General features: G+C 37.1%; 1 protein-coding gene across 2 annotated transcripts; it reads left to right on the top strand.

Moving 5' to 3' along the window:
- Positions 1–112: 112 nt before the first annotated feature.
- Positions 113–7564, top strand: cyldl (cylindromatosis (turban tumor syndrome), like). 2 transcript variants are annotated; one of them, XM_059570970.1, is made up of 14 exons: positions 113–695; positions 794–1078; positions 1899–1980; positions 2171–2346; positions 3237–3390; positions 3612–3753; positions 3919–4023; positions 4173–4264; positions 4500–4566; positions 4995–5133; positions 5336–5444; positions 5553–5671; positions 5926–6151; positions 6682–7564. In XM_059570970.1, the coding sequence occupies exons 1-14, from the start codon at positions 261–263 to the stop codon at positions 6864–6866; spliced, it is 2316 nt and encodes a 771-aa protein (XP_059426953.1). In that variant the 5' UTR covers positions 113–260; the 3' UTR covers positions 6867–7564. The 2 variants fall into 2 exon arrangements, with proteins under 2 accessions (XP_059426953.1, XP_059426952.1); XM_059570969.1 differs by having other exon boundaries at positions 4992–5133.
- The last annotated feature ends 6275 nt before the right edge of the window (positions 7565–13839 follow it).

Raw genomic sequence — 13839 nt, 5'->3', positions numbered from 1 at the left:
TTTTAAAAAATGTTGTTGACTGTTTTACAGAGGCTATATAACGTTACGCAACTCTTCCTAGTTACCAGCGCAGTTGTTTTAAATTGTTCACGTTTTTAATTTGAAGGTATTTAAATGACGAAGAAGAGGAATATACATTACTCAGAGGAAGTGAGCAAGTAACATTACTCCAATGCTATAGGCCCATGCCCACAGTGGAAACGCTTGTGTCAACCTGAAAGCTTGACGTACTTCAGTTTTCAAAGAGACATTTTCAACAAATGGCTTCAGCTGACAACAAGTTATACTTCATTATAACTGCAAACTCGCCTTCACTCTATGGGTACATAAACGTCGGAGAAATATGCTTCATAGATAAGCAACGATATAATGAAAGGCAAAAAAGACAACAAACAGACATTTTACCTGTTGTTCGTATGGGAACATTAATTGATACATTCCTTGATAAAGTACTTCTGCAGCCATTGTCACGCAGAGAAGCAGAATTACTGATGGCTCTTGAGTCCAATGATGACCGACTCTTGGCCCTGAAAGATCCTGAGGCTTTAGAAAAATCTTCAAAACTGTCTGAAGGCTGTCAGGTTCGCGTGGAATATAAAGAGCAGTGGCTCAAAGGTGTGATTCGATACATTGGCAGACTCACATCTCATATTTCTGATCCTATAACAGGAGTCTTCTTCGGGGTGGAACTGCAGGTGAGTAACCTGTTTGCATGAGTGAGATTGTGTCGGTGTACTAACAACCCACTAAGCATAATGTGGTTGTATAAGGCTTACATTCCTTTTATTCTTAGGGGGGAGATAAAGGAAAAGGCCAAAATGATGGTTCCTGCTTCCGAAAAACATACTTCACATGTTCTAAAAACTCAGGCATTTTTGCACCTTTTACAAGAATCAAACCAGTGGATCATAAACCTTCAGCACCACCTCTACATACTCAATCTCCCCTGTCCATGACGTCTACGGAGCCTCTCAAAGCTGGAGACAGAGTAACCTTTTTTGGTGACAAAAATGTTCAACATGGCATGGTTATGGATATAAATGACCACCCAGATGGCAAAATGGTTCTCATATCTACTGTGAGTACTGACTTCTGACTTCTTAGAGTGACAAAAAAAATGAATATTTCACCCAAAAATGATTTTACTCAGTGTGATTCTAAGTTTATATAAGTTTCTTTAAGTTGAACAACGAGGGGGAATTGTTAAGGATTTCACCTTTTGTGTTCCACTGAAAAAAAAAAAACAGGTTTGGAATAACATAGGAGTGAATAAATCATGACAGAAATTGTATTTTTGGGTGAATTTATTTATTTATTTTTACTTTCTCTTTAATCACGTTCCTTAGATCTAAAAATAAAAACACAACTGGATTGGTAGCATGATGCATGATGTTAACCTAAATATTAGCTGCAGAATATTGTTCTGTCTCTTATTTCATTATCTGTTTATAAGATAATGATTTACTAAAGGTTTGCTAAAGAAAATTTTTTCGCTTGTATTTTTTGCATACAGATGATAACATCGTCAAAATGATCCCCATTCACAGAGATCCATAAAAATGGACACTATTTATCTAAGCCAGGCCAATAGTTGGTCACTTTGTAAAGAAACACTACGCAAACATGTAATATGCATGTTATCTCACCGTTTTCACAAAGTTACATTCTCGTAATTTACACAGAGACCATAATGGTATTGTTTGCAAAAACGTGCACTTTGAAACATATTTATAACCATAAAATAAGGTTAACTAAATGTACTACATAGATGTATTACATAGATGTAAGTAAAAGAAAAACAAGGCAGTATACAGATTAAGGTATAATAACACAAAGGCAAGCTATTGTACAATGTTACATTAAGTAAGAATACTTTTCTAAAATGTTCCCCTTCTCAGGATAAGGATGAAGAGGGGAAGCAAGGAGGAGAGATAGTGATCCCACTGGATTGTGTAATTAAAGAGGAGCTGTTAAATAAAGGTAACATATGCATGCGTTGCTGCAGGTTTTATGTGTGTTTATAGAACAGAAGAACACATAGTACAACCTTAGCGTAAGCATTTGGGCTTGGACACTCATGCAAACAATAATTTTTGTATCAAAAATATAAATGTACTGGAGTTAGTTTCAAATCATACTTTTATTTTTTTTTTGTTTTTCTTGTGACCAGATGAAACTGAAAAAATGAACACTTCTCAGGGCCCAGGGATGGGGGGTAGTACTGATTCTGATGAAATCACTGTTGGCTCCCTAGTGCAGTTTCTGGGTAAAAAAATATTTTATGGTATTGTCCGCTGGATTGGCCAGTTACCCGATTACCCTGGGATGACTGCCGGACTGGAACTGGTAGGTTCTCTATATACCAGTTCAACTGTTGTAATCTTTCAGAAATTCCTGTTGTTTTGAAATTAAATAAAACTAAACGGCAGTTTCACCATTTGTTAAACTAAAGGTCCTTTCACACTGGACGCGATTTTAACGCGCGAATAATTCGCGCGATGGTTTTATTTTTTGATCAGCTGTTTGTGTAATGAGTGCTTTCACACCGAACGCGAATGTGCTGAGGCGAAAAAACGACTTTTATTTTTTTCGCTTCGATGTCGATTTTTTTTTACTTTTGAGGCGACAAAAAGGCTTCAGCCAATCACATACAAGGAAACAAAGGTGACGTCACAGCAAAAATGACGGATCTTCTGATTACTTGTGTGTGTGTTCTGTGGGCTGATGTTTTTAAGAGGACAGCTCACCTTAAGCAGACTGCCAGACGCTGCTCCGGATCAATTGGTTCCCTGAAGTTTGTGGTTTGTCTCGTAAGATGCGGTGCCACTATCTGAAGGAGCTCCTCGAATTGTCCCACAGACATCCGAAAGTAAGTGCGGAACCGGCCATGATAAAGTTTTAGCTCCTGTACAAGATTGGCATACTCCCCTTCAGACTCTCTGTTCTTTAGGACTGGGTGCACCCAAAACCTTCTTTTCTGTCTTTTAAAGAAAATGAAAAGCTCGTCTTCACTGGATGATGATGTTGAAGTGTCCATTTTCTCAACTGTCGGCGCGAAAGTTTTGGAATGTTGAAGCTCTCTGAACGTCACAGACATCGCAAATTCGCGTCGCGGCTGATGTGAATGGTTTTGACGCGAACTATTCGCTTTTTCGTTTCGCTTTTTCGTTTCGCTTTTTCGTTACGCATCCGGTGTGAAAGGGCCTTGAGACTGTAATATATGTATTTTTTCTTAGGAGGACAGCAGTGCCGGCGTGAGTGATGGAACATATAAAGGAAAACGGTACTTTAACTGTCCTCCTTACTGTGGTTTATTTGTGAAACTCTCATCTTGTCTGCCTGATGATCGCTTTTCTGCTGTAAAGAAGAAGCTGTTCAATGGACAGTCTGGTAAGAAATAAAGATATATAAATATAATATAAATGATAAAGATATGTTTTTGTGAAAATACATTGTACTGCATTTAAAGTGAGTGTGTGAGGTGTTTATTAGCAGAAAGTGAAACTTTACCATGGACAGGTAGATAACACCAACCAATATTATGTTGCCACCTACTGTAGTGGAACTTGCACAGCATTCCTTATGTGCCTCATTCTTCTTCTCTGTGACAGATAATGATGAGGCAATGTTATCTGAGGAACAGGAGAATGTGCCACCTATTAGAACAGAAGATGTGTCAAACCGACTGATTGGTAAGATGAAAGGCATTCAGGGTCACTGCAACTCCTGTTATATGGACTCTGCCCTGTTCAGGTTAGAACTCCCTTTAGACATGATTTACATGGAGTTTTAATGTATGTTGTATTATAATGTATATTAAATTAGATTTCCTGTATAAGATTTTTTTTCTTTAACATACATTCATCAACTGTTCAGTAATATTGCATGATCTTATTTCTGATTTTTCTATTTGTCCAGTGTGTTTTCCTGTTCATCAGTTCTGGATTCTCTGCTTTTTAAGACTACAGGATATGAAACCATTCAAAGGATCCTGCTAAAGAACATTGTTAACCCTCTCCGCAAGTGAGCTTGTGGCCCTTATTTTTCTTTGTATTGCCTTTTAAAATTTACATTAGAATGTCATGCTAAGCAGAAATTTCAGTAAAACTTATTGTGTACATATGCACATATAGGAGAGCTTAAACAGCCTAATTTTCTCTCCTAATTTACAGACAAGGTTTTGTATCAGAGCACAGTGTGATGAATCTTCGGAAACAGTTACAGAAACGGGAACACTGCCCCACTTACACCACAGATGAGAAGGGTATCATATCTCCTTGATGTCATAGCCAGATTCAGCTTTGTTAACAATGTCAAGTTTCAAACAGAATATTAAAGAAAAATGTCCAACTTTACATTTCTCTACAAGTCATCAAAACGCAGATCCCAAATATTACACAGCTGTTTCCACAAATTATTTATATCTCATTATCTATAAAAGATCTCTTGGCTGTTTTCTAGAATTGCAATAAGCATAGTGTTTTTCCTGATGTGTGCAGATCCCGAGGAGTTCCTCTCTCTTATCATGCAGGAAATTTTCTTTCTGGATCCACCACTCATACTCTGGTAGGAAAATTCTTCATTGTTTTTATTTGTCAGTAGGGAAAGGAATCATAGAGAATTTAGCTTTTCTAGTTCATTCATGATTCCATTGTTTATTCTTAGTAATTTGAGGAAGTACCACATAATTGATCCTAACTACTATACCATTTAACTCATACACACACACACACATAAACTACACCTTGATCTCTTTGAAAAGTCAGACAATTGACATTAAAAAACTGTAGTGAAACTTAACATGAAAATTAATGTTTTTTTTTTTTTGTTTGTTTGTTTTAGAAGGATCTGTTTTTTTTTATTCCTACCCTTAATTTTCAGAGGTCACTTATGCTAAATATGTTTTGGCATTTTAATAGGATGCCTTCTTGTTTATCAATTTTTTTTTGGAGTTGATGCATTAATATATGTATCGCTTTATCTATCTTTAGCAGCCAAACAGGAAGCACACCAAAATTGCAAAGTTGTTACTACTACCAAATCTTTATGGATTATAACCACCATTTAGTCCTACCGACAGTTCAGCAGCTACTGGAACATTCATTTTACAGCAACAGTCTCAAACTGTCAGAGGTAATTGTTTTGGTTGGACATTTCATGAATGACCTGCAGATGGTACTGTTTCTCTATACCTAAATATTTCTGGAGCGACCCGAATGAATATACATCCTGTATGTGTTTTTCTTAATATCAAGAAATGGATCAAAAATATACATGCATAAGTCATTGTATGATCTAGCTTTTACTCTGATCATTTATTTCTTCATGCCTCCAGGTGCCTTCCTGCCTGATTCTTACTATGCCTCGCTCAGGGAAAAGTTTCAAAATGTTTCCAAAAATCATTCCTTCTACAGAACTGGACATCACAGGTCTTCTTGCAGATGGTAACTTGTCCTAAATGTCTCAGGGTTTTCCTAGTAATTTTGTTGCCTCTATTTCTGTGCTCTAATAAGTCACCTGAGGTTTGTGTTATATATTTACTTGCTCATTAGGTCCTCAGCAGTGCGTGTTGTGTGGTCAGCTAGCAATTTATGAGTGTGCGGAGTGCTTCAGAGACACAACGTTTAGTGATACAGGATTCAAATATTTCTGTGAGAAATGTTCCACTCAGGTAGGGTGTTAAATATGCATTCTGCATTTATCAGAATATTCTGTATTAATTATAATGCATACATTCAGTCCTTTCTTAAGGGTATTTTCACAGGCTTTATTATTGTTAAATTATTAGACTAATTATTAAAAGGGCTTATGTACAGTAAAGTAAATCATGTACTTTATATATCAGAAATCATTCACTTATTTATATATTTTTTACATTTCAATGCAACATAATATGTTCATCTATGAACTGATATGTTTGTGTAGGTGCACTTACACCAGCAGCGTCGATACCACAAACCCAGCCTCCTGCTTCTTCCTCAGGGCTTCTCTTACTCACAGAGTTCAGGGTCAGATCGCCTCACTCTTCCAAGGGAGAAACTCGAGCTGTTTGCTGTGCTGTGTATAGAGACCAGCCACTATGTCTCTTTTGTCAAATATGGACCTCAGGATACTGACTGGATCTTCTTTGATAGTATGGCTGACCGCGTTGGTAAGTAAATGTGTGCTTGGTTTAAGTTTAAAGGGAGAGTTCACCCAAAAATTCTGTCATTAATTACTCACCCTCATGTCGTTCCAAACCTGTAAGACCTTTGTTCATCTTCGGAACACAAATAAAGATATTTTTGATGCATTCCGAGAGCTCTCTGACCCTCTCATAGACAGCAAGGATCCTTACACGATCAACAGGGGCGCAACTATCCAGTGTTAGAGGGGTATGCAGCAAAACATTTTGGCGTAAAAAAAGTATTCTCGTAGCTTCATAATATTACGGTTGAACCCTGATGACACATGAATTATTTTAACAATCTCCTTGCTACCTTTCTGAGCCTTGATCATGTAAGGATCCTTGCAGTCTATAAGAGGGTCATCTTAATTTGTGTGCTGAAGATGAACAAAGGTCTTACAGGTTTGGAATGACATGAAGGCAAGTAATTAATTGCAGAATTTTCATTTTTTTGGGTGAACTATCCCTTTAACACTGGGTTTGAACATGTTGATCATACACTTTCCTGTTTGTAGGTGAAAGTGATGGCTATAATATCCCAGAAGTACGTGCATGTCCTGAGGTTGGCCAGTACCTACATATGCCTCTGGCTCAGCTGGCTAATCAAGTGCCTCGAGAAATGGAAGGTGTGGCAAAGCGACTCTTCTGCGATGGTTATATGTACCTTTATCAGAGCAAGACCATGTGTCTATATCGATAATTAAATCAATACGTACGGTACATGTCAATAAATGAGAATTATATAGGAATAGGTCTGCTGAGTAATGGATTCTAATAATGATATGTTCTTTTTAAGGAAAATTGTGAAACTATATGCTTCTGCTCCATATTTGAGCATTTATCTATCAAATATTTACACTTTCTTTTGGAATTATTTACTTTCTGTATGGAATTCCCATACTGCATTGCCTGGGTGGGTGGTACACACTGGTGTCAAGCGATTAAGACTTGAATAAAAGCACACAAATTGTTCAAGTATGTGTATAAGAAATAATATGTAAAATAATTTTCGAATATTAACAAAATGGGTTTTTATTTAAAAAAAAATTTCAAATGCGTATTTCTTACCTACTGTAGCTTGCTGCCTTATTCATGGTAATAGAAAAGGGAGTCAAGACATTTTTGCTTACATTTAATACTGACAAGATAAAGATTTTGTTTCTGTAACAAATGAAGTTGATGACTTACAGAATTCTAATAGCAATTTTCAATTGTATTGGTTCATGAGGTTCTGTGTTAAGATTTCTGGCTTCTGAATAACATTGTGAGCAACATAATATGTAAATACTGTCACAAATTATCTGTAATATTTTGATTCTTTAATTTGTTTGTTTTAGTCTATTTGATTTCATTTCGGTGAAAAAGATCAACCAAAAAATAAATATGTCTTGACAGGAATTACTTCCTCTGTTTCCTTTTTCTCCTTGTTTGTGTGCGCGTGTGAGAGCCTTAGATCTCAGCTTATTACATTTCTTTATGTGTGTGTGTGTGTGTGTGTGTGTGTGTGAGAGAGAGAGAGAGAGAGAGCCTTACATCTCAGCTCATTACATTTCTTTCCTAACAGGGATAAACTTGGATCAGACTTTGCATGTTTGTGTTTTTCGTTACATCATCGTAAACTTTAAGTGGCAGACCAGTAGTTGTTAGACCCCCAGGGCATCCAAGATGTAGGTGACTTTGTTTCTTCAGTAAAACACAAACGAAGATTATTAAACCAAACCGTTGCAGTCTGACAGTCATATAATGGAAGTGATTGGGAATCATGCCTTTGAGTAAAAAAAAAAAAAAACATACACAAACAAAACCAAAGTAAACCCTGCGGCTCGTGACGATATATTTATGTGTAAAGACATGAAACGATTGTTTTCAGAGAAGAAACTGAACAGTATTTATACAACCCGAATTCCGGAAAAGTTGGGACGTTTTTTAAATTTTAATAAAATGAAAACAAAAGGAATTTCAAATCACATGAGCCAATATTTTATTCACAATAGCACATAGATAACGTAGCAAATGTTTAAACTGAGAAATTTTACACTTATATCCACTTAATTAGCTCATTTAAAATTTAATGCCTGCTACAGGTCTCAAAAAAGTTGGCACGGGGGCAACAAATGGCTAAAAAAGCAAGCAGTTTTGAAAAGATTCAGCTGAGAGAGCATCTAGTGATTAAGTTAATTGATATCAGGTCTGTAACATGATTAGCTATAAAAGCTTTGTCTTAGAGAAGCAGAGTCTCTCAGAAGTAAAGATGGGCAGAGGCTCTCCAATCTGTGAAAGACTGCGTAAAAAAATTGTGGAAAACATTAAAAACAATGTTCCTCAACGTCAAATTGCAAAGGCTTTGCAAATCTCATCATCTACAGTGCATAACATCAGCAAAAGATTCAGAGAAACTGGAGAAATCTCTGTGCGTAAGGGACAAGGCCGGAGACCTTTATTGGATGCCCGTGGTCTTCGGGCTCTCAGATGACACTGCATCACTCATCGGCATGATTGTGTCAATGACATTACTAAATGGGCCCAGGAATACTTTCAGAAACCACTGTCGGTAAACACAATCCGCCGTGCCATCAGCAGATGCCAACTAAAGCTCTATCATGCAAAAAGGAAGCCATATGTGAACATGGTCCAGAAGCGCCGTCGTGTCCTGTGGGCCAAGGCTCATTTAAAATGGACTATTTCAAAGTGGAATAGTGTTTTATGGTCAGACGAGTCCAAATTTGACATTCTTGTTGGAAATCACGGACGCCGTGTCCTCCGGGCTAAAGAGGAGGGAGACCTTCCAGCATGTTATCAGCGTTCAGTTCAAAAGCCAGCATCTCTGATGGTATGGGGGTGCATAAGTGCATACGGTATGGGCAGCTTGCATGTTTTGGAAGGCTCTGTGAATGCTGAAAGGTATATAAAGGTTTTAGAGCAACATATGCTTCCCTCCAAACAACGTCTATTTCAGGGAAGGCCTTGTTTATTTCAGCAGGACAATGCAAAACCACATACTGCCGCTATAACAACAGCATGGCTTCGTCGTAGAAGAGTCCGGGTGCTAACCTGGCCTGCCTGCAGTCCAGATCTTTCACCTATAGAGAACATTTGGCGCATCATTAAACGAAAAATACGTCAAAGACGACCACGAACTCTTCAGCAGCTGGAAATCTATATAAGGCAAGAATGGGACCAAATTCCAACAGCAAAACTCCAGCAACTCATAGCCTCAATGCCCAGACGTCTTCAAACTGTTTTGAAAAGAAAAGGAGATGCTACACCATGGTAAACATGCCCCGTCCCAACTATTTTGAGACCTGTAGCAGAAATCAAAATTGAAATGAGCTCATTTTGTGCATAAAATTGTAAACTTTCTCAGTTTAAACATTTGCTATGTTATCTATGTTCTATTGTGAATAAAATATTGGCTCATGTGATTTGAAAGTCTTTTAGTTTTCATTTTATTAAAATTTAAAAAACGTCCCAACTTTTCCGGAATTCGGGTTGTATAATTTTTCACCACAATGTCTGAACTGTCCTGAGCGCATTCTCAACAGCCAGCGCATAATGCGTCTTCTTCCTCTTTCTTGCTTTACTGCGAATCGCAGACTTATAAGTACATTACCACCACCTATCTCTCAAATGGACTATTGAAACTCTATCTACAATCTCAATTAGGAGTGTATATATAATATATATATTATTTTCTTCCCTCCAAAAATTAAAATAAAAAACATCATGCCCTTATATGCACTTCTTTTCTCTTTCTTATTGTCTCTTTCAATGAAAACTCTTCCCTTTTTATTTTCATATCCATGCTGTCATTGTGAGTCCTCTTGACTTGATTTGGAACAAAGAGAATGTTTGAATACACAGATTAGACCTGTGATCAGCAAGCACTGCTTTTACAGGAACAGGAAATATTAATGCCTGACTAAATCAATAAAGCGTTGCCTGCGTGATGATTTCATTATGCAGACAGAGCTCAGCACTGTGGGAGGAGTCAGTGTCAACTGATTTCACCTGACAAATCTGATCGATCAGTTAAATAGGATTACCTGTTAAGAATAGTGCCAGGATATGAACATTGAATATGGATATGAACATTTTCCCATTTCTGTCATCAGGTCATTACATTGAATGCATGTGTTGTGACTAGGGATGGGACGATAACCGGTTTTATTGATAACCGTGATAAAATGTGCTGAAGGTTAGTAATATCGTTTAAAAATGAATTATCATTAAAACCGTGTTTGATTATCGCGGTTTTAATAACTCACTATTAAATCATGTCCAGCCAGCAACAGTCTGACGCAAGCGCAGCGCACAATGTTTTTTGTTTTTTTTTTTCGAGAAGGAATGGCGAAAGTCAGTGACTTTTCTATGCTTTTCTATGCTTCTACACTTTTCATTATAAGGAAGGAAATGCCACAGAATTTAATCTTTCTTTAAATTAAGTGCATAGAGTTGCTTGTTTTATTAGTTGTTTGTTGATTATTAAATATAAAACTTGCTGAAATGTTTTCAGTGTGAGCATCAGCTATTTTTGAACACTTTCATCTCGTTTCAACAAAACCGTGATAATATTGATAATCGTGATAATTTTAGTCACTATAATCGTGATATTAAATTTTCATACCGTCCCATCCCTAGTTGTGACATACTATGCCTTAATTGAATCAGAAGTACTTTTACACACAATTGGTCTTTTCAATGCATAATGGAGAGCACTGGTCCCTGGTGCTAAACATTTCCAGAGTTCAAAATTAATTAAAGGTTACTGAATGTGGTTTAGTGAAAATAAATTACCAGGGAAGCCACAAGGGTTGCACTACTAGGCCCTTAGAAGATCACTTGCATATCAATATATACATGACTACTCGAACACTAAACAATTATTTATGAGTAAAATCTGATATGGACATATCTGATTTTATCGCACAACCCATATTGGACAACAAGGTAGATTTACTAGGGCTAATTCTGTTTAGGTAAACAAGGGGACCCAGAGTGAATTATGACTCTCAAAGAAGGAAAATAATTCAAGAAGTCCTGCAGTGACCAGTTCAATCAGGCCATCCAAGATGAAATGTTACTTCATTGAAATAGATTTGAAAAAAACTTAGCAGTACTTCAGTTGTTAATAAATGAATTATCAGTGAATGGGTGCCATCAGAATGAGAGTAGATTAAAGCATTGCAATAATCCACAAGTAATCCACACAATTTAACGTCGTGAAGTGCAAAAAAGCATGTTTGTATGAAAGAACATTTGTTTAGAACTGTTTTGAACTGGATTTGCTTGTAAACAGTGCCTTATGCTTATTTCTCTCCTGTTTCAGATTACTTTTTCATTGGAGAAAGCAATATTATTAATAGAGGACTTTTATTTGAACAGTTTGAAGTTAAAAGTGTCTTGATGATGCATTTGTTAATTACATTCACAGCTTTTCATGTTTCAAGATGTTAAATGATCGACTGGATTTGTGCTTTATCAGCTGTTTGGAATCTCATTCTAAAAGCACCCATTCACTGTAGAAGATACATTTGTGAGCAAGTAATATAGTGCTGTTTCTCTAAATCAGTTTCATTTAAGAAACAATTATCTACATCTTGGATGTATTTTTGGGGTGAACTATTCCTTTTTTTACTTTAACACTGTCACGATCTCTAGCAGGAGTGCATGTGAGCTTTGCTTGAAGGCTTCACTTTACCCAGGACTCAATTTCACATAATCCTTTGCACAGACTCATCAACTGCATCACCTGTCTCTCATCAGATCTCATCATCAGTTCACAGCTGTCTCATATTAGAAGGACTTTATAAGTACTGTAGCATACACACTCTTTATTTTTGCTGATTGAGTTTTCAGCCCTTCCGTTTTTCCTAATTTACATGCTTCTAAGTTTTGCTTTTCTTGTATTTTGATCCTTGGGCTATTACCTTGTTTTTGATTGACTGCTGTCTGCCCTGACCATTGCCTGTCTTTTTGGTTTACTTTTTTGCCCATACCTTGGATGTTTTTGTTTGCTGGCATCTGACCCTGCCTGTCCTGACTACGCTCTTTTTAATAAAGTCTGCCATTAGATCCCCACTTCGTTGTCTCGACATCTCTATTGTTACAAACTTGAAACATTTAAGAAAGGTGGAACATGAAAACACTCAGGCTCAGCTTCTGATGGCCCAACCTTCCAAAAAAGACTATGACTTCAGACTATGGCTGTTGTGTTAGTGTAATTGAGAGGTCTAGACACAGAAACAGGATCTTGCCTTTGTGCTATGTCAACAGCTTTGGTATAATTGCATTTGTAGGATGAGGTATGAGCAGGTGTGCGTGTTATGCATGATTACTTTTTTAAGTTGTCATTCTTGGTCGGGTCCTTAGATTCCATCTTTTTATCCCGATCAGACACAGTAGAGGGAAATAATCTAAATCTGTTCTTAGGGAGTCCGTAACAGACTGAAAAAAATAAAATTATATATATATTTTGCATTTGTCTATTTTAGGTTGTGGAAAATGTTATGTTTGTGGTTACATTAAAACTGTGTGTTCTTGGCTACTTTTTTTTTTTTTTTTTGACTAAAATAAATAGTTCACCCAAAAATGAATATTCTGTCATTAATTACTCACCCTCATGTTGTTCCAAACCCGTAAGACCTTTGTTACTGTGACGAGTGGGGCGGGGCCGAGGGACGTGGGAACAAGGAGGGAGGCCGGCAATGATTGGGCAAATCAGGGACACCTGCGACCCACCGCCGGTCTCGAGTCCCACGTAGGAGATGGAAGGATATAAAACTGGAGCGACGACAGCGAAGTACGAGAGACCGGCGGTGGGTCGCAGGTGTTCCTGATTTGCCCAATCATTGCCGGCCTCCCTCCTTGTTCCCACGTCCCTCGGCCCCGCCCCACTCGCCACAGTTACTTCCTTTGGTAGTAAGGACATTGGTACAATTGTCCGTAACATTGTCCTTTGGGCAGTAAACATGCAGATTCATAGTCAGTATCAACATCAGTTGTTGCTAAAAGCATTATGCATTAAAAAGACTGCTCCGTTATGAATCAAATAGACCCTTAAGACCATGAAAATCTGTTTCATGTAAATTTTTATGCTGTGGGTTGACACCAGAACAATTTATAACAGCACACCTACACATGTTAATTTCTAGCAAAGATTGACATTTGATGGTTGCTATACTGATAGTCAAAGATTTAGTAGTTTGTTTTCTCCAGGTTATTCATTTAGCTTTTGTGCACTGAACTTGTGTATACAAACTTCACTGCAACTCCGCAGGAACGTATAATTTATGGAAAGTGGAGTCCAGTGGCCTGGTTGAAGGTTTAAAGCATGTTCAGTTTTTTACTTGCATCTCTGAATTTATCATGATTTAGTTTCAATTTAAGTCTAGTTCTGTATTCAGTCTGACTCCAATTTCAAGTGATCACAAAACTGAACACAGACATCAATTGTATATTAATTTAGATATTTGATTATTCTGGAAATCGAATACTTTGGATTATTTGTTCATTAACGACTCAATGTCACTTAGCAATTCACTTGGCCAAAAGTGAACGCAAGGCACAAACTAAAAAAAAAAAAATGGAAACCACCCATAACAGAAGAGCAGAATTTACTTATATTTTAAATACTTCTCATAATATAAGTGACTACTGTGAAATTGAGATAATTT

Source organism: Carassius carassius, chromosome 17 (assembly GCF_963082965.1).
Source record: "Carassius carassius chromosome 17, fCarCar2.1, whole genome shotgun sequence".
In the NCBI taxonomy this organism is placed as follows: Eukaryota; Metazoa; Chordata; class Actinopteri; order Cypriniformes; family Cyprinidae; genus Carassius; species Carassius carassius.
This window is presented reverse-complemented; position numbering and strand designations above follow the sequence as displayed.

Bases quoted from the DNA above. Each gene is read 5' to 3' on its own strand.
- cyldl (XM_059570969.1), top strand. From the start codon at position 261: ATGGCTTCAGCTGACAACAAGTTATACTTCATTATAACTGCAAACTCG. The intron at 696-793 runs GTGAGTAACCTG...TTTTATTCTTAG, and splicing joins TCTTCGGGGTGGAACTGCAG to GGGGGAGATAAAGGAAAAGG. The intron at 5,672-5,925 runs GTAGGGTGTTAA...ATGTTTGTGTAG, and splicing joins GTGAGAAATGTTCCACTCAG to GTGCACTTACACCAGCAGCG.